General features: G+C 38.5%; 1 protein-coding gene across 1 annotated transcript in view; it reads right to left on the bottom strand.

Moving 5' to 3' along the window:
• The window catches only part of LOC127626152 (receptor-type tyrosine-protein phosphatase gamma-like), a 370,169-nt gene that overhangs the window by 112,996 nt on the left and 234,864 nt on the right, over positions 1-22,309 (bottom strand). The window contains exons 3-4 of the mRNA XM_052101735.1: positions 20,782-20,964; positions 15,757-15,905 (exon numbers count right to left, since the gene is read on the bottom strand). Coding sequence (XP_051957695.1) covers positions 15,757-15,905; positions 20,782-20,964 — 332 coding nt within the window. The remainder of the gene's footprint in view (positions 1-15,756; positions 15,906-20,781; positions 20,965-22,309) is intronic.

Here is a 22,309-nt window from a genome sequence, read left to right as displayed (position 1 = left end):
TATAGTTTTTTGTTTTAATTCGTGGTACCCAGTCTTTTTATCTCAACTTATTCAATTCAAACTGCAAACTCACAACTTGGGTAAGATAATTTATTTTGCCTTGGCATGAAAGATTCTGCAGTGGTGCAGCACAATGGTTTGACCCCATCTAAGTGCTAAAAGGCTGAAAAAATTACTTGTCCATCATGAGACAGGCTTTTTCCGGAAAACTCCTGCCACCAGTGGCTCATTTAGAGTGTAAGCCTATCAAATAAACCTCCCTACAATCGAACTCATATGCTCTCATTCCCAAAGCATGTCATGCAGTTATTCTTAAGTTGTCTTATGTTGTAAGAGTCTTAATTCAGATATTGCAGATGAAAGAACAGGCCATCAGCCCAGCAGAATGCATGTTACATGTGCGCATCAACCTTAGGATTCGCCCACGAGGCAACAGAAGCGAACACACAATAGCTTGTCCTGAAATATTTACGAATTAATTCAAAATTCGAGATGACATGAGGCCTGTTGGGATGCGATGTTCCATTACATTTTTGTTTCCCCAAGTGCACCAGCTGGTATTTAGACATTAGGAGGTGTCAACACCATAACGATGATTTTTCACAGCAGAACTCCACCGCAAAAGAAACGCAGATGCTGCTTTCAGCAGGTTAGCAGGTTACTGTTATGAGAATATGTTTTCAGTGTTGCCAGATCTTGTTGGAAAAAACAAGCAACCTTACAAACAAGCCCAAAAAAGTGAGGTGACTCTACAAAATAAGTCTAAATACAAGACATGTAAAAATGGATAAGAATGGAGGTTGTTTATGGATTAGGGAGAAAGGAGCATAAACTGGATAAAACACATATTAAACAAGGCTAAATTAAATCTTGCACCCAAATAATGTGTTTCCAATAATAATTTTTACTAATTAATTTTACTAATTTTAAAATGTATTTTTTTTTTTACTTTTTAATGAAATAAACATTTAACATATACTTTACATTTAACATACGTGACCTGATCATTTTGAGTCACTTTGACCACCCCCAAAAAAAAGGTTTTATGCACTAAAGTAAAAAGTTAAGTAAAATTAAAAAATTGTAATTATATTGTTGTGACGAGGAAGAGGGCGTGGCCGGGCCATGAGAATGCACACCCAGCACTGAGTTGCCTATCAGTGGGAGGGAGATAGACAGGGGACACCAGAAAGAGAAAGAGATACGCACGCGGCCACTCTGTGTGTGTGTTTCTATGTTTCAGATTTATGTTGATGTCTCAATAAAGTTTTGTTGATTGTTAATTCGGTTCCCGCATCCTCTTTCCCGAGGATGCGGGAACCGAATTACACTGGTGCCGAAACCCGGGAAAGGAGGAAGAGCACGCTGTCTGGGAGAACTCGCCACTTCCTCACGCCAGGAGTTGGAGGAGCCGTTGCCATCCGCTAGGAGAAGGAGGAGCTGTTGCCATCTGCCAGGAGAAGGAGGAGCTGTTGCCATCTGCCAGGAGAAGGAGGAGCTGTTGCCATCTGCCAGGGGATGAAGGATTCGCAGCCATCCGCCAGGAAGCGGAGGAGCCGTTTCCATCCGCCAGGGTGACGGAGGACCCACTGCCGTCTGCTAGAAGGTGGAGGAACCACTACCATCCGCCAGGGGGACCAGGTGGGTGGCATGCCTACGGGAGCTGAAGAAGACCATTTTCTTTTTTTTTCTCTCTCTCTCTCTCTCTCTCTCTCTCTCTCTCTCTCTCGCTCTTATTCTCGCCTCCTCCCTCCCTTCACTAAGATTCTCAGGAGGCAGAGAGGATCATCGAGTGTCGGAATGGCCGGAAGGGCAGCATCTCCACTCCAGAGATGGGAAGAGTGGACGTTGGGTGAGAGTAAGCCAGTGTGGATGGCACCCTGGCCTGAATCAGGCGGTGCAGGAGTGTGAGGAGGAGGAGGGCGTGGCCGGTCATGAGGATGCACGACCAGCGCTGAGTTGCCTAATCAGCGGGAGGGAGATAAGTGAATGGTAAATGATCTGCACTTATATAGTGCTTTTTTAACCTTTGCGGTTCAAAAGCTTTACACTGTGACTCATTCACCCATTCACACACTCACACCAAGGACAGCAGAGCTGCCATGCAACTTGGGGTTCAGTGTCTTGCCCAAGGATACTTAGGCATGTGGAGTCGTTTGGTCCAGGAATCAAACCGCCAACCCTGCGATTAGTGGCCAACCTGCTCTACCACCTGAGCCACATCCGCCGGGAATGCCAGAGAGAGAGAGAGAGAGAGAGAGAGAGAGAGAGAGAGAGAGAGAGAGAGAGAGAGAGAGAGAGAGAGAGAGAGAGAGAGAGAGAGAGAGAGAGAGAGAGAGAGAGAGAGAGAGAGAGAGATAGATGCATGTGGGCACTCTGTGTGTCGTTATGTTTCAGTTTTATGTTGGTGTCTCATTAAAGTTTTGTTGATTGTTAATTCAGTTCCTGCATCCTCCTTTCCCGAACTGTTATAATCGTTTTTATGTTTCTCCAAACTATTGTTGAGATAATCATTTAAATGTTGGCTGATATAATCAATTAAATGCTTTCCTTTTTACTTTAGAGCATAAAACTCAAAATTAGGTTCTGGATCCAAGTGACTCAAAATGACTGAGCATGACATCTGACTATATGAATAAAGGAATTGTGACTTCATTCAAAAAGAAAAAGAAAACAAATAGAAAAGAAAAATGCAATGACTTCCCATATTTAGATTTATAATAAGCAGACATGTCAACACTGTGTGTAATCTCAGATTAAATATATAGTTGCATTTTATTTGTTGGACTTTTTGAGTATTCAATAAAACCAAAAAGGGAAGTGTACATGTTCAATTTCCTATATTTGCATATTCTGTGTTGGTGCGATAACGTTTAGACATTTAGCACTTTATTTTCTGTTTTTGGTTACCACAGGCCTGTCAAACACAAAAAGAATGGTACGATAGCTGCATTGTTAGGTCAATTTTCATTAAAAGGAAATTAAAAGAAAAGAAGACACATTGTAACAGTACACATGTCTGTACTTAAAGAAATGCATACTAATTTCCATCGCTTGTGCAGTTCCTTTTGTACACTACCATATTCTCCCGGAACACCCACTCACCCATGCGTCTGTGGTTGGATTGTAGCATTCTCTCCTGGCTATCTTTGCATCAGGTAATATTTTGTATTGTGTTTTCTATAGCGTCATCTGCTGCAGTTGATATGAAATAAAATTTAATTCATCAACGCCATGTCTTATCTCTGATACCCACAGCAGTGTGTGTTGGCTTCTGTGCCCCCCATCACATGTGTTAATTTACTTTGTGCTTCTCTTATCGGCACAGGTGGACAAAGGCCTCAGGGAGCGCTTCTATCTCTCTCTCTCTCTCTCTCGTATTGCTCATTTTACCCATTTATCATCGAGCTGGCTGGACGAGGGGTTCAGACATGATTAAATGGAATTCTGACCACCTAAGCACCGTATACCACAATCCAACAACTTACCTGACCTCCCTCCAATCATGAGTTTTAAATGCAGGCCATGTTGAAGATAAGAGAAACATAGACAACACACCCAAATTTCATCAGGCCATTCTGTGCCTTTCAGACTCAACCTCTTCCTCGGCTACAAACAACAGCTCCCAAACTCTATCACTCTGAAAATACTGGTCATAAACAGGCCCACACAGAATCTGTAGATTTGATTATTTAGTTTTATTTTTTATTTTATTTTCTGTACTGAGTTCGGAGGAAAATTTGCCAAATGGATTTAAATGTGGTAAAAAAAAAAAAAGAAACAAAGAAGCTAAGGGTGCTACACTCATATTGGTAGCTAAAAGTAGTGGTCGACCATTTTTCTACAACCGATACCAGTGTCGATACCAATCATTTACTAGGTTTTTCATTAGCAAGAATAGCTATAATGTTTTAAATGAAAGCTCCATGAAAGCTATAAATTCATACACACTTTTTTGGTGGAAAATGAAACATTGTTGATTTGCTCATCACTTTGAGCCAGGAGTTGTTGAGCGGGGGGTGGGAGTGGTGTGTTCGCTGTCCTTTTCGGCATATTATATTTCGGTCCATTCTGCATAATGCGCAGACTCATTTTAGCTTATTGCGGCCCATTCGGTCCGTTTCGCTGACGACCCACCGGACCCCACTGTTCTCCCTGTAGCCAGTCCTCCCCTGATCGGCCCCACTGGGAAAATGCCCGGTATACCAGATTACCAGTCCAGCCCTGTGCAGAATCCTGTGGATGATGGGGCTTACAATTCTGTGGAAACCTCCAGTGTTCTACATGCATAAATTCCATGTAGGTCTGCACATAAGATATCCAAATACGCCTGCGTCTGCATTTGACACAACACCATATTGCCATCCAAACTCAGGGAACCAGTTCTAATATTATTTATTGTTAGTTATAATTTATTTGGGAGATTTAAATGTTATAATAGCATTTGTGCCGAACAGTGGCGGCAACCTCGTCTTAGTTTTCGACACGCAGAAAGAGACACATGGGTTAAAGTTTAATAGATGAAATGTGCAAGGAGTCGATTTGTGTGGGGCTTGACTTATTCATGAGGAAATGAAGGGCCTTTAGCAAAGCTAAAGTGTGCGTGTGTGTGATTAAGTGCGTGATCTGAGACAGCAATATAAGTGTTATCAGGATAAATGCAGCATGGAGGCTGATGCCTGCCTGATTGAAGATTCTACGCCTCTCTGAATATGACTGGCATACTAAACAGAGATTTACAGTTAAAACAGCCGGCCTGAATGCAGCAGAGCTGCACTTAATCATGCCATTCAGGGGTCTTATTAGAGAACAATTACTAAATGGCAGGCCTTGTAAATCATTTATCAAGACGACTCCGGGAAAATGAGTGCAGCATTTTGCAGCAAAACGCAGATGGCTCAGGCTGGGTTGCCTCATGTGTATTCATGGGCGCATAGGTAGAAGTCGCGTAAAGCTGTTGCTTCCATCATCTGTCACAGAGAGACACAGCCCATAGCCATGGGAACAAAAATGTGTCTTGGGAAACATATTAGCATCACACCTTTGATAAGTGCAGCACCTGGATTCTGTTTTTGAAGATGGGTCTGTGTACCTTCGGATAAATTGTTTTCTAAATTTTGTCTTCAAAACGGAATAACCAACAAACTGTTCATTTATCACATTTCCATTATCTCTTGTAAACACATTACAACAATTTACATTTTATGCGTTTGACAACCATTGAACGCACCAGCAAACTAGCTTTTGTCTCCATGTGATTGGTGGCAGGGCTTTTTTTTATTTTAAAAAGTAAAATTAGCTCGATTATGAACTGGGATGCATAGACTTATCTGGTCATTACAGTATTTATTACTATTATTAATATCAGATAATTCATTCGAGCCATTAATTGCAGGGGAAACATAAGGCACTCAATGGTGACTAAGACTGGATGGACCAAGTTTCTTTTTTTTGTTGCAGTGATTATTAAATATTCACTGGATGTGAATAAGCCTTGTGGGTTATTGTCATGGCTTTGATGTGTATAGACCAGGGGTTTTCAAACTTTTTGATGCCAAGGACCCCCAAATATGACGAGCCTCTTGCCAGGGACCCCTCAGACTGCAGTCAGGTCCTTGAATAACGTTAGGGCTGCACGATAATGGTTAAATTGATAATCATTTTGCTTAAAATTGTAATCACGATTATTAATCACGATTTTTCTGCCCTTTGAGAATTATTTTTTTTCTTCATTACAGGGCTGCACAATTTGGACACAAAACCACTGCTCTGATATCATTTCTAAAATAAAAAATACAATTAAAATAAACAGCAGCTCTCATGTTGGACATGGTGTTAAAATTACAAACTAGTAAATGATCTGACCAAAATTAAGTCATGTTTTGCCGACGCTTTACTTCCAATATAAGGAAGTAACTCTGTAGTTACTCTGCAGGGCTTTCACACATAAGTTCTCTAAAAATGTATTTATAATTATTATTATCATAATTATTCTTTTTGTTGTTGCAATAAACAATAGTAATATACTTTGGTAATAATTTAGCAGGTGGAAATGCGGTCTCAAGCTATTATTTTGATGAGAAAAAAAAAACTGAAGAATGTGTGTGTGTGTGTTGTTTCTGTTGGCAACAGCTTTCACGGGCTCTGGTGCTTCTTCATAACATGGAAAAATGCTCCCATTTCCTCCTCGGTCCAAAAAACCACAGTGCCTTGAGTGTATTTTTGATTTTTAAGCACTATTAATGGCCAAACATACTTGAAATTATGCAACTGAAGTAAATCTGGAGCGTTTTTTTAACGTGAACCAATCTAAGAACAGAGCTGTTCTGACCTTCTGTGGATAATACACAATGAGAGCACAAGATGAAAGTTCATGACGATCGAGCACAGAACTGCAGTAACACCGCGCTGCATACAAAGTTTATTCAGCTTACTTGCTGCCTAATCTTAATGGCTTTTAACCGACAGCGCTGTTGAATGAATGGAGCTTTTATGGAAACGGGTCTCAGAACAGCTGAAAGACACCTGATTTTTATCCTTCCTTGGTACACAGTCTCCGAATGCAGCATTTAACATTTTTCTGATACGAGTATCGTGTAATCAAAGCGACGAGACATACTACTGCGGCTTGGTATTTTAGCGCCTGCTCTAAAGGGAAACTGATTGGTCAGTGGTGAGCGTGATTGGTCAGTTGAGTAAAAAAATTTGACTTCAGAAGGGCTTTGATGCTTGCAATTTGATCTGTCATCTGTTGACACAGCCTATAACAAAAAAAAAGAGTTGAATTTATGAGTGCAACTTTATTTTATGGCTGATAATTTCTGTTTGCTAGCTTACTAATATCGCAGACTGTTGTGAGACGCAAAGGCCATGATTAACACAGTTAAAATACGATGAATTGTGCATCCCTATATAATGTACTTATATCACTTTTGTTTTCTGAAATGTTCTGCAGACCCCCTAGCAGGCCCCAGTTTGAAAGGAGTAGGCCTACACTGCTTGTAGATTTCTGTTTACTGTAGTTTCTATTTTTCCACATTCATTCGTAGTTACATCTTTTGCATTCTAGTCTTTATTTGTTTTCATCTTACTGGTCAGTAGGGTTGCAAATTTATGCATCCTGTGATGAAGTCCAATTTAGTCAATTTTGGGATGAACAAGTCGTATGTGTCACATTCATTGTCTGGGCACCGATTCACACAGCTCTGAACTTACCGCTTATCCGAGGCCTGCCATTCTAGTGAATTAATCAAACAAAATGCAACCAAATACGCCTTGTTCCTGACTTACATTCATTGACATACAGTTGCTTTTTGCTTGGTTTATATATATATATATATATATAAAAAAAAAAAGATAATAATTAAAATTAAACCTTCCTGAATTTGAACCTGAGCCCAGCCCCTTGCAGTCAAAGTTTGAATTCCCACTAGTGAAATCAATATAATGATCATCTGATCATTTGAGTAACTGATCAACAGTTTTATTCCAATTTTTTTTTTTTTTGGTAAAACACAGGTAAAAACCAAATGGGTTTCATCCAACCTGCAGGGTCTCAGAGAATCTCATTGCTGGTTTCAACTTCAAGCCAAAAATCCAAAGCACTCAAATGGGGTATGATATTAAAAAGCCTGGCTATTGTTATGGGAACATTACAGTAAAAACCACAATCAAATTGTGGCTATAAGAGCCTTAATCAGGTAGGTTTCCTATAGGGAACCAAGTTAGCCAAGAAAGGCACACAACAAGACAATTTTACTTTATTTCCATTCAATTTGAAACACATTTAGTCATCACGGCTGAATAGCACTTTATTGATCTGTTTCTCATCCACACCTATCATATCGCTTCTGAAGATATGGATTTAACCACTGGAGTCATATGGATTACTTTTATGCTACCTTTCTATGCTTTCTGAAGAAAGTCATACACATCTGGGATGGCATGAGGGTGAGTAAATGATGAGAGAATTAAAATTTTTGTGTGAGCTATCCCTTTAGTAGCATTGCTACTTTTAGTTAATTACTACCCAACATTAAATATGACAATATACACCTCCACAAGGAACACAACTCCCGCATCTCTTCTGCTTTGTTGCCTTGGGTGTCTGTAGACATGTCATTTGACAGACATCTGTCACAGCTCATCTTTCACCCACCCTGTCAACTTCCTCTCTCAGTGTGACCATCTCAGGCTGTTTAGCATGTGTGAGTGTACAAACAGCTTCAGGAAGAACAGAGAGAACATGAAGGCTGAATTTCTCTCTCTCTTTATCACAGTATCCTCAACATCAGCCTCTGAAGCCCACCAGTCACAACACACTAATATATACAGAACTATCTATCCAAAGACCACCAAAATCTCTCAAAATGAATCTCTCAAAGCTTTTAAGAAATGTCTGGGTCATATTTTGGTCTGAAAGACCAAAAGAAAAACTGAACTAATAATACAATTAACTTGATGGAAGAAAGGAAACCAAAGGGGTAGGGGGGTTGGGAAGCACTGTTCGACAATGCGTACTTACACAGAGTATGTTTCTGTCCAAAGAAGTGTAAACTGTAAAACAGGACAGAGCTAATGGGAGCTAGCAAGACCAGTTCATTAATTTCAGATTCCTCACCTAAATCCCACCTTTGGAATTTGGAATGCAAAATTCTCAATGCACTCTAAGTCCTCATGGTGGCACAGTGACATGCCTCAATCCGGGTGGCGGAGGATAAATCTCAGTTGCCTCCGCATCTGAGACCGTCAATCTGCGCATCTTATTGAGTGGCTTTTTGAGCGCGTTACCGTGGAGACAGCTCATGTTGAGGCTTCACGCTATTTTCCGAAGGCATCGTCACATAACACACCACGAGCCCCACCGAGAGCGAGAACCACATTATAGCAACCACGAGGAGGTTAACCCATGTGACTCTATCCTCCCTAGCAACTGGACCAATTTGGTTGCTTAGGAGACCTGGCTGGAGTCACTCAGCATGCCCTGGATTCAAACTTGTGACTCCAGGGGTGGTAGTCAGCGTCTTTACTCGCTGAGATACCAAGGCCCACAAATCCCTCCTTCACTGAAAGAGGAGTTTGTTTTTTAGCTCTGCTAAACACTTAAAAGGAGGGCTTTTCGTCCACAGCACGAATACCCTGGATTACCATGTCTGGAGGGTCAGCTTGACAGCTGAGTGAAGGATGGAGAGTAGTCTCCCCAGTGATAATGACAGTGAGCTGGCAACTCTCTGATTTAAGTGAAGGGCCATTGGGTGCTCTGTCAAAAAAAATGGAGTGATGTTGGTCAGAATCTGAACAGCCCTTCAAAGGGGGCTGTGTTTAATTACCTCACGCCTCAAGTCGACTCTCTAGCTACAACAAAATTTAAATGCCACACTTAGAAACAAAAACACGTAAAACTTGTTTGGTAAACAGGGCTGAGGCGACTCAATGACCACATTTAGATGTTCTGAAGAAAACGGTTTATTCCAGGGTTTTTACAGAAAGTGGCGTTTTGAAATGTCATGTAAACAAGAACGCTAATTTCCTTACGCCGTTTAAGGGATTAAGAGAAAGCGCTTTAACGCACCCAGATTTCTCCCGGAGATTGGAGCTTAATTTGGCTACGTAAACACATAAGTGCTGATCTAACAGGTTTTTGAGGCCTGTGCATGTGCATAGACAGACCAGAGAACAAATGTCATATGATGGAGCCCAACAACAAGTCAACAAAGTGAAAAGAACAAAATATTTCTGGAAGTACAGTAGGAAAAGCACATACACTATAAAATATACCCATTCATTCACACCAATGTAAAATAGCGACTGTTCCACACATTCTTGTATATGTGCTCATACACTGGGGGAATCCCAGAGTTTTACATAAGTGGGAAACCCCACTTTTGCAACACAATTCTGCTTCATGTCACAATAGAAAGTTTAGGAAACAAACACAGCAACAAATCTGGAATATCTGTAAATTAATTTCTCACTTGAAAGTATTCAAAGCAATGGAGAATAAAATAGTGACGTCTACTTTGGATGCCATCATTGTTATTTACACAAGCGTCACAGGTAAATTACGTACCTGATCAAGCTGCATGTATATGGGAGTAAAGAGTAGCTATGCCACATATATTGTGCATGTAAACTGGAACACTGCTTTCTCACAATAATCTGCTTTCTGGTTTCCATGTATACGTAGTCAACAATGGAGTCTGATTTTGTTTGTGCAGATATGACAGGGCAGTATGTGATTTTCTAATGGTCCAGTCAGCAAGAAAATATCTAGTTTTCATTAAACGTTAAAGGGATAGTTTTCTCAAAAATGAAAAACTAAATTCTGTATATCATACAAATAAAAGTGAAAGGTGACTGAATCTTTTTGTGTTCTAAGAAAGAAGAAATTCATGCAAGTTGATGACATGAGGGTAATTGCATAATGTAAATTTTTAGGTTCACTATCCTTTAAATTTTTTTGTAATGATATCTAGAATTGTACAGCTGTAATGTAACTATGACAGCTACACATTGCTTCCAACACTATTACATGTTCAACCAATTTTCATAATTCAGACAAAAAGTTATCTATATTAGCCAGGTAGATAACGTTACCCTACAATGTTTACATCAGAAGAATTTGCAACAACAATTTTCAATACATCACAGATGTTTTGAGTTAAGAAAACTCTCAAATGTGTCAGACTCTGCATTAAAGATAAGAAAACACAGAAAACATACCCAAATTTCAAAACAAGGTATTGCCCTCCAAACCATGGGAATACTATTTGAGGAACGATTTGAAGTAGAGCTGTAATATTACTTTATACTAATCTACATATAAACAAGTCTCAAATTCATCTGACTCCAGTTCAACTGATCCAAACAATCAATAACAAACAAAAGTAGTGTATAGTAGTGTTGTCAAAAATACCGGTACTCCGGTTCAAAGTCGGTACTCAAACAAACAATTATTTACGATACCAGAATTTCTGGAGGTACCGGGGTACAGAGTAACTTAACTTAATATCAAACTTAATAAAGCACCTGAAAGACAGACACCCGGATTTATTCAAGCAACTAAAGCATATTATCATTTGCATTAGGGCTGAAACATTTAGTCGACATTATCGACATAGTTGAAAATACAAAATTGACGAGAAAAATGTTCGTTGTTGAATAGTCGTTTGATCTCATTTAACGAAACATGAAATCACAATAAACTGTAACGATGACGCGTGAGAGCAGCAGTTCACGCCTGATGGAGGAAGAATTACACAGATCAGTCCAGATGCACTCTAAACTTTCACATTTTATTTTATGTAGATCTAGTATTAGGGAATTATTAAAAAAAGTACATTCAGAAGCATGTACCGTTGTGCAATAAGCGGAGGCGGAGCTCTTTAAAGGATACATCCCGGCGTTACATCTTAAATGCAGTAAAATTGAATGCGTTATAGCTTTATTAAAGTTCAGATAATACAGAAGCAGATCATGTTAATAACTATAAACTCAGAAACTGGCATTTCTCTGTGTGGTCGGTGCCTCTTCTATAAGTTGCGTGAATGTCCCGATCTAAAAGGGAGAGATTGAAGAGAGAGACTCTGCCTCGGGGACGCTCATCCCTCGAGCGCGCATGCTTAATGTAGCTTAATTAGAACTTATTTAATCATAATATCTATATATATATATATATATATATATATATATATATATATATATATATATATATATATATATATATATATATGTCCATATGTATTTCTTATCATGAAGAAAAATGGCAATATGCAGCTATATTAATAAGAGAGCACTTTGCACATTAGTTTGTAATTTGTTTTTATTCATTCTATTGTATGCTTGTTTATTTAGGTTTTATTTTTTAGTACTTGGTAAAAATTGTAATAAAAATTTGCAAAAGTTGAAGCAAATCTTATATAAGTGTTCAAAAATACTTTAAGCATACATTGTTCAGTTTTGTTATAATTAAAAAATAATATATTTAAATTAAAATGTTGCTCAATGGCATATTTTTGTTCTTGGCTTTGATGCTAATATTTTGTAGACTTTGTTATTAAAAGAGTGTTGTTTAGAAACCTGTTTTTGTGTTTTGCTTTGGACTGAAAATGGTATCGAGTACCGTGAAATTTCACTGGTATTGGTACTGATTACTGAAATTTTGGTACCGTGACAACACTAGTGTATAGCGTATTACCTTAAATCTATAGTTCTTATTTTTAGTCTCTTAAACCATACAAAAGACTGTTCTTTTCTAAATCTATAGAATCAACAATCTAACCTTAAGTTAGGAAAAACTCCTTACGAAAAGAACTACATCAAAGTGAAACGAAAAACAATAGCAACAACAACAACAACAAACAACGAAAAATTCCTCCATCCCAGTCTTTCAATAACTCTTCAGAGTTTCTAATTAGTATAATTAATTCAGTGTAATACGCTCTCTTCTCTCACTCTGCACCCTCTAAATCATGTCAAGATCCCCTTTATAAGGAAGTGGTGTGAACACTACAGGCTAATATAGGTTTTTGTTAATGGCTATAATACACAGGTGATGCTTCTATCTATAAGAAGTGTGTGAAGATCTGTCTTTGAGAGCTTTCATGAAGAGGCACAGGGCAAAACAAATGATGTCACACCAGGATAACTACCAAGCCCCACTGCTGATAGCCTTAATTAGCTTCCCGACTCAATTAGTTTTTAATGAGTGTGTTGGTTGTACACTTGCGTTTTGGCTGGTGAAGTCTACATTCGTAATAGGGCACACTGCACTTCAACTTTGATTTTTTCCCCCTCTCTTTTTGTTATTCTTTGCTAACCTTCACTATTGCATCTTTCTTCTTGTCATCTATGTTTCTGGCACTTCTGTGATGCTCTGAATTTTTCTTTCTCACGTCTGTCTCTTTGTCTTTTCTTTAAACAACTTGAATTGCATAACAGAATGAAAAGAGCAGTATCATCTATATTCTCCAAGCTTCAGGCTCGACTCACATTGACTACAAGATACTAAATGTGACAGACCAAACAAGTCAAACACACTAAAGACAGACATCAGAGGAATTTGTACACAGATCGCTCTAGAGGGACTGTTCACAAGTCGCTCTTTATAAAAAGGGTCTGCTCTACTTGTATCTTGAGCTACCTGATCAATATTGCCTCTACAGAACATAAACACATTCTTTATATTTCTGCAAAGACCTTATTTCCAAATGCACCTTTATAAATACAGATATCATTCGGACTCTGAAATCTAAGACCTGTCAGACCTGTCAATGCATATCAGTTGAATTCTACATTAATGCACCAAGTTGCAATAACCCTAACAAAAATTACTGGCAGTAGGTCTATCTTTTAAATATGGAAGAACCTTTAGGTACTTTTAGTACCAAGGCTAATAAAACCTCTTACTTGGAGGGAAACTCGTTTGAAATTGAACATCGATCCAATGCAATGCAACTATGTGTTACAGTGGTTATACCAAGGTTAACAACATTTGTGAATGGCTTTCGCTGCTGATGGTACATGAGTGAATGGCCAGTTGAGCATATTTTAGTAGATTTGATACCTTTTGTAGACCAATTAAACAAAACAATTGTCTGTCTCAAGGTAGGTGGAGCTCCAGAACACCCCTACCAATGATGTGGACCAATAGCGTTAAAAAGGTGTTTAACAGCCGGTAAGACGTTTTCCTAAAGGTGTGCCCAGGCGATCTGTTACAAACCACTAAAACAAATGCAAAAACACCTTTTTGGCTAGATTTATTTTCTAAGTAGTATACCGGGGCCTTAAGAGGATTTGAGGAAGAATTTTTACCTAACGTAATTATGAATTGTATTTCTTTCTTTTTTATGAAGCCCCTTAAAGGAAAGGAAGGGATATTCATTTCTGAAATAGTTTATCCTTCCCTCGCAAACGTTAAATGTTCTTTCACAAAAAAGTTTGGCGTTCCTCTCAAATATTTTGGGTTTCTTAGCAATAGCTTTAACCATCCCTTATGCAAACTACCCATGGTTTTACCACAGTAACCATAGTTAAACTATGGTATTTGTACTAAAACCTTAACCACAAAATTCACCATGGCTTTACTACAGTAACCATATTTTAACCATGATATTTGTAGTAAAACTTTATTAATAATACAGGAAAACAAAAACAAAATAGTAAAACCCTAACCCCAATATTTACCATTGTTGCACTATAGTAACCATATTTTAAACATGACATTAGCAATACAACTATTATATTAATACAGTAAACCATATTTTAACCATGGTATTTGAAGTAAAACTACATTACTACAGGAAAATAAAAACGTAATAGTAAAACCCCAACCACAAAACGTAACATTGTTGTACTACAGTAACCATATTTTAACTGGGATATTTGTAATAAAACTATATTAATAATATAATATAATATTAACTAATTATCATAGTTTTAGTTTTCCTGTATTATTTCTATGGTTTTACTACAAATATCATTCAACCAAAATATGGTTACTGTGCTAAAACCATGATAAAGTTTGTGGTTATGGTTTTATTACAAATACCATAGTTTAAATATACTGTAGTAAAAACTTGGTCAATTTTCATAAGGGATAGATAAATCTAGTGTAAGGGAACCCAAAATAATTGCGAGGAAACAAAAATGGCTGCAATATAGGTAACATAAACCTATATTAGAAAACAAATCCCTCCCTGTACTCTAAGGTGCTCAGTAATTTTTTAATTATGGGAAAAGGAAAAATCTAAATGGCTAAAGAAAAGATGATGGAATACACATGTAGACCTTCAGTGCCAATGTGATTTGTACTGTGATAATATCGTCACACCAAGCCACATTATACTGCCAATACGATGCTAATGCAGGCACACATACTCATACATTACTCCCTAAATTAGGGTGGGTGGGCAGTAATAAAACCAATATGCATCACACATAAGGGTGAAAGACAGGCCAAACTCTGATCACTTGCATATTTGAGGGCGAGTGGTAAAACCGGTCTCAAGTGTGTGTGAGAGCTGCCAGATGGCCATATGATAAATCAGAATTTCAGAAAGACACACAAGCAGCAAGTGATCAGACCCATTATCAGTGATCAGAGTGCTTGTGTCCATAAAGCCCTGTTTAATCTATACAGAAACGCCCACTGAACTCTTCTATAAGACACAGCCAATTAAGTCTACTGCACTCTTCAATGGACCATGAATCTTCCTGTTGTCCCTTTACAGACACATTGACCAAGTCCTGAAAAAGCACAGCTAAACTTATTGGATCTCAGGTAGTTGTCCTCAAGGAGTTCTAATAACTTGTACATCCAGAGAGGTATCAATTAGCATTCCCATTTATCTCAATGGTACAGTAGTTGCTCAGTTAGCGCATTACATGTGAAGTATGCAACCTATTCACGGCTACTTTTGAATGACCTTCAAACGAGAAAGATTGCTTAATGGTATAGTTATGGCATCTACCAGCTGGGACTAATGGGCCATGCTACCCAGCCAAACCTTGCTCCCTTTGTTGTACCAAAGCTACAAAGGTAAAATTCAAAGCATTACACTTTTAGGGTCTTTTGTAAATTAGGAGCACTCTAGAACATTGAGACAAAGTAAAACAAAGAACCCCAAAGTCCCCCATAAGAGTGCCATTTCAAAAAGGTGCAGAGTTGGAAAATTGCACGCTGGTGGGAGTTGGGTGCTGGTGAAGCTGGGTTGTTTATATATAGCAGACGTTGGAGAGAGATTAGCTGAGGCTCACCTCCACAGGGAATCTCCTGCCATTGATGCTGTGCTCAGAGCCATCTGAACCATTGCTCTGGCCCCAGTGGAACTCCACCTTCTCTGCTTTGAAGCGACCTGGCAGCCCGGCTCCTCTCACAAAATAATCGTCCTTCAAGAGGATCGCCACTGTGAGATGGAAAGAGGGTAAAATAGAGCGTCAGTAAATAAAACATATACAGTGCTCAGTAAGACCAATGAATTCTTAACTGAAAATAAAGATGTTAAGAAAAAAAAAAAAAACCTTGGAAGACACTTTCTTTTAATGTTGAGTATTGAAAACTCATTCTTATTCCCTTTTCCAGTAAAAATACTGGAACCAAATGATTTTCATGATGCTCAGTTTCTATTAATGGTTCGTGAACATCTGCATTTATTCTCAGATATGGACAGAACACTAAACTAAATGCAGCGACTAGTGCAGTCAAATTTGCAAACTAATGACTCTAACACTGTGTCCTAACTCGATGCATTCCATCGACAAGCAGTCTCTCCATACTAGATGCGACACCGCGTTATTCATTCACTAAATTATGAAAAACGACAATCAAATCAGAAATCAGAACAGTCAGGTGGAACATAAATCATTTTAGGAATGAACCAGCATAAGGGCATATACGTATTCTATGGCAAGCCCGGAGGTGATAAAAACATAATCACATACACAGGACAAAGTTACTCTATGAATGGCATCCTAATTTAGTCTGTTAATATTGTTTATGTTCACATGGTACTCCTGTTTTTATTTAGCCGATCTCCACCTGATAAATCTCTCATTTATGTCTAAAATGATAGACAAGGTAGTGTCCTCCCAACTATGTTCATTTTGACAGAGAAATGGTATCTGTAAAAAATTTCAGTCAAGATTTAGGCCACATCATAGTACAGAGACTGCACTTATCATAGTTACAAATTACTTCTTATCTGACCATGGCTGCATCTCTTTCCTAGTGCTTTTAGATCTTAGTGCTGCCTTCGATGCCATAAATCACAACATTCTCTTGGATAGGCTTGAGAATTCCGTTGGCATTTTTTGACAGACATTAGCATTGTTTAGGTCCTATTTCTGACCACTACCACTTTGTTTGTGTTAACTTACAGATCAAGTAGAGATATGGAGAGCCACATGGCTCAGTATTAGGTCCTCTGCTTTTCTCATTACAGTATATCCACTTTTCCTGGTTGACAATTTCAGAAACCATGGAATAATTTTTCTCTTTTATGCCAATGATACTGAAGACCTGGTGAAATATCCCAATTATCCAAGTTAGCAGAGTGTAGAAATTATATCAAAGACTGGGTGGCTAGAAGTTTCCTTCTACTCAATTCTGAAGAAAAAAACCCAGAACAATAATTATATCATATTAGTATTGTTATACTAAACACCTAAAAAAATAAGATGCTAGAATATAATTTGTCTCCAAATGGATGTACCGTTACATTATCTCCTACATTTAAGAACTTGGGTGTAATGATTGATAGCGATCTATCCTTTGCAGATCACATTTTCAATGCATGTAGAACAGCATTCCTCCACCGCAGACATATTGCTTATTTATGACACATGCTCTCTGTTTCTTTGCCACAAAGCTAATTCATGCACACATGACCTCAAGACTAGATTATTGTAATGCACTACTGGGTGGATGTCCTGGAGGTTCAATAATTAAGCTTCAAAATGCAGCAGCTGGAGTGCTGACTAGAACCAAGAAATATGCTCATATCAGCACAATTTTATCGTCACTGAATTGGCTACCTGTTAAGTTTCAAATCAATTTTATAATGTTGCTAATTACTTTCAAGGCTTTGAATGGTCTAGCTCCTCAGTACATAAGCGACCTTCTATTGTGTTATAATCCATCACGTTCACTACTATTGCAACATTTTCATCTGTTGATAGTACCTAGAATGTAAAAATCTACATAAATCTATGACATCACATAAATCAACCCAGTCTGTTTAAAGATATTACGAGTTGGCTATTTCGTATGATTTTCGTTTTCATTAATTTGTACAATTTCATCATGTGCAAATGCCCGGATATCTAATGCAGAAGAGCGAGTTCCGCACACAAGGCTTCAACGACATGCTTATTAATAATATGCTCTTAGCCAAACCCTTTATTTAAACCTAACCAATCAGTAGAGTGTGTAAACATGATACAATGCTGTTGTGTGTGACAGAAGCAAGTAATTGTCATGTATTAGATTGAAACGATGTCCAGCGACGTCGTTGGCTGAAGTGAAAGTTGTACGAATTCATGTGCAGTCCACTGATAGCATACTAATTAGCCAAAGTTAGAAAAGTTGCACGAATCCATACGAGCCAATTCTTTTTAATAAATCTTTAAAAGACTCACGTGAGTTATTGGTATGAATTGTTTTAACAAGTCACTCTCTCACTGAGTAGTTCCTCCATCATTACTTTCCTCATGTCCAAATCAAATTAACAATTGTTACTGTGCTTTAGTATTTTTGTTTGGTATGTAGCTAGGAAATTATTAAAGGCAAAGGGTGCCTCTTCAAATGTATTATCCCGATAAAAACATTTATTGGAACTGGAATCATTAAATGGATTGGGACCAAAATCCCTAAATTCCAGGATTTGAATCCCTGCTTTCTTTGAGTTTTTAAGATTTATTTATTTAGCTTCTTCAGTGACATAGGCTGAATATTCCACGCCATTCTTTTCTGTTTTACCCATCACTCTCACATGGCAAAGTCTAAAATGAATTGGTAATTTGGCAGAGAGAGGACATCTCCCCCGCACACCGATTCAAATAGCTTTTTTGATTTTTTTTTTCCTTTGTTTTTTCATAATACTCTAGCCTTAACAAAAATGGGGAACAAAAAATAGTGAAAGGTCTTCTGTCCAACAGCATTTAAATTCACAAATTGGTCTACGCACCCAGACCAGACCTTAACTAATGGGTACAACCTTAAACAAACAGGTCTTTGTCTGACAGATTTCCTTTTCTGACTGAATTTCAGAGAGATTTTTACTTCCCTCTTGCCAAAATAGATTTGAGTTCCATTTAAAAGATCGGCTCCACTGAAACGAGGGGCCTTGCTTGTAATCTTACCAAAACAGGCTTATGTCCCACTGCCGAGATATTGAAGCAATCAACTGGTGGTAGGTTGAATCCATCACCACAGCAACGTGGATTGACTCAGAGGTGCCACGGGCAAAAAACAAGTGGACACACTCTTGCACAAACACACATGGCTGGGAAAAAACAACAACGCTCATTCTTTCTTTCGACGACTCTTTAAAATGTTTCGTCTTTTGTTGATTTTTCTACATAATCCAACATGTCAGTGAGAAAGGGTTTCATTAGATATTCCAGCTCTGAGCTTCAACAAACAGGCAGGAATTAAATAGCTAAGCCAGCAGGACCTTGGAATGGCAGCGTGTGAAAACAAGGCTTTGCCTGCCAGCAAATCCTTGATCAATGCAAATGTTTCTTTAAGGTTCCAAGATCTCACAAATTTCTTAAAGTTTAATTTGCCGAAGGTCTGTGAGAACCTTGTTTATTGCATCGGACAGTCCAACAACAGACACACACACACACACACACACACACACACACACACACACACACACACACACACACACACACACACACACACACACACACACACACACACACACACACACACGTTGTGTTTCCATGTTTTATGGGGACTTTCCATAGACATAATGGTTTTTATACTGTACAAACTTTATATTCTATCCCCTAAACCTAACCCTACCCCTAAACCTAACCCTCACAGAAAACGTTCTGCATTTTTACATTTTCAAAAAACATAATTTAGTATGATTTATAAGCTGTTTTCCTCATGGGGACCGACAAAATGTCCCCACAAGGTCAAAAATTTCGGGTTTTACTATCCTTATGGGGACATTTGGTCCCCACAAAGTGATAAATACACGCTCACACACACACACACACAGAGACAGCATCAGGACAACATATTTCCATTTCTTCATTATATGCTATGTACTGTATACTGTGCACAGTATGCACATTTTCTGTATACATGGAATACTTTATCTCTACTTAACAGGATGTACATTATTTGATCGCACTGCCAAAAGTTAAGACATTTTTATGCAAAATTGGATTAAAAATGCTAAATAATAATTTTTATTGCCAAGATGATAAATGGACGGCACTCGCTGAATTAAACAAGCAAAGTGATGAGGTCATGAGAGAAACGCAGTATAGTCATGTGACAACAATGTAGCATACTACTGTTTGAAATATGTATTGTTGCATAATCCATTCGTATACTAGTTATACTAATAGTTTAATATACTATTTAAAAAAAATATATAAAGTATACTGCATAGTGACTAGCAAGTAGCACCATCTCTTTTTCACAGATTACTTTCTTGGACTTCCCTAAAAAGAGCCAGGCTCAAGGTGAGAAGTTCAAAGGTCACTTTACCTTCTGGTCGTTCAGAGAAAATGATTTAAAACATTGATTGAATCATGCATTATTCAGAGGTGCTGGGTCTGTAGGTTTATTGAGGTGCTCCGTTCCAGGTGATTATTTCACTGATAAAACACTCACGTGTCAGTTTTAAATAGCAGAGCAGCTCTCCATAATTCATGGGACAACAGCAGGACATTTGTCTTCCTCTGTACGGATTATGTAAAGGAGCGAAATGCAGAGCAAAATGTGTATGCGTTTACTTCCTCAACAACATGTTCTGCTGCATTATGGTATAAAGGTGCAAGACTGTAGCGGGAAAACTGCATTCTGGTGTGAAAAGTTCAGGATGAAGACCAAAAGAGAGTTTGAACACATCCATTCAATGTAGCTTCTAATTTACGTAACGTTGTTGTGCAGCAAATGGTGGACATGATTATGTATGTTGGGCCCTGGTGCTTGTAAGGGTTTGAGTCATTTTGTATTCTACAGTAGTTAAAAAAGAATCCTGTCATGAGAGTATGTTTGATTTTTGGGTGAACTATCTCTTTAAGACTGTGTGTGTTTACCAGTTTTGCCTGTATTCTTCATTGACGTCTTGTTGGAAGACTCTGTGTCGAACCCGTCCAGTGTGAGTTCCTGATACTCCATCGAGACCTTAGTGTCCTGGTCCGCTATATTGATCGGCGATTGGTTTCTCTCCTGACACTCAGGAAAAGCTGCTGCCCACCCTGAATCTGGTCCATATGTCCCTGTTGAAGAGAAAGACAGCAAATCAATGGATCATCACCTGTTAAACAGAAGCTGAACTGCTCCCAAACTCACTTCATTCATCCTGAACATCAGTCAAAACATGCTGACACTGTACTGGGATACTGTACTGGGATACTGTTTTTTTAGCAAAACTGAAATACAGGAATGACATATAGGTGAGTAAATATGCTTATTGAAAACATTTTCTGCTCAGTGATGTCATGCTAATGCAGTGGGTGGTGACCAATTCTTCAAGCTTCAAAAGGATGCAAAAGTATAATATAAAAGTCTAAAGATATTTCTTCATGTGAAGAGTTTGAAGTAGAAGAGTAGATTCATTTCTATGCCCAGCCTTATTTGTTTGAACTAGAGTACTCGGAAATTAAACTGAAAGAGATGGAGTAATCTGATGACGCCACCCTCACACCGTGTCCTAACCAGACGTGACACAACTACAATTGCAGCGGTTTCGGGTTTCATGGTATACCACGGTATGAAATTGACGGTTATTATAACATGCACATTTGCTTATCTACGCTATTGAGAAAAAAATGCAACCGGACGGAGTATCTCGGTCTGCTAGTGCACATCTCCTTTCCTCATCGACTGCCTGTCAGACTCGTCAACTTGCGCCACACACACATGCAGCAGACAAAATATCAGAGAGAAGCGAGGCGAGGGAGTCTGACATAAAGTGAGTGTGTGTGTGAGTTAAAGCAGTGTTTTTCAACTGGAGGGTAGCAGATCTATTCAGACTGGGTCGCAGACAGCAGGGAAAGAACAATGCCATGGTTCTCCCATTGAAGATATTTCAGCGGCCGCCCAATTGATAGCCTATTTAGGACCGCCGAGGCAGATTTAATGATAATCTCGCAATCAGCTTAAGGCTCATCTGCACTTTCAAATGAGTGTACCAGCTCACTATCATGATCTGCTCTTCTCTCTGGCTCGCATGTGTAACAACCGGCTTCCCTCTATATTGTGGAGCGCAGACCTCAAAACTGATGTGACCAATTTCAATTCTAGTTCAAAGTCTAGAGACTTTTCTAGTTTAAAGCATTATGGAGGAAGTCAAGTCGAACCTCACAAACAGTAGGCAGCCGGACATGCCAAACAGCACTGAGGAGGAAAATTAAAATGATTACACATTATACATGTGTTTCGGCTAGTATTTATGTTTTCATAAATACTATAATTTTTTATTATTATTACTATTATTTGAGACTAGCTACACTCACCTAACCATGGTAATGAGGAGCCTTTCCTCCTGTGTAATATGTGTATTCTGTTTGAATGATGTTTGAAATTAGAATCAAACAGGATAATAATGGGCTCATATAAGTA

This window comes from Xyrauchen texanus, chromosome 32 (genome assembly GCF_025860055.1).
Source record: "Xyrauchen texanus isolate HMW12.3.18 chromosome 32, RBS_HiC_50CHRs, whole genome shotgun sequence".
Classification (NCBI taxonomy): domain Eukaryota; kingdom Metazoa; phylum Chordata; class Actinopteri; order Cypriniformes; family Catostomidae; genus Xyrauchen; species Xyrauchen texanus.
The sequence above is the reverse complement of the archived record's forward strand: the minus strand, read 5'-3'. Positions and strand labels throughout refer to the sequence as shown.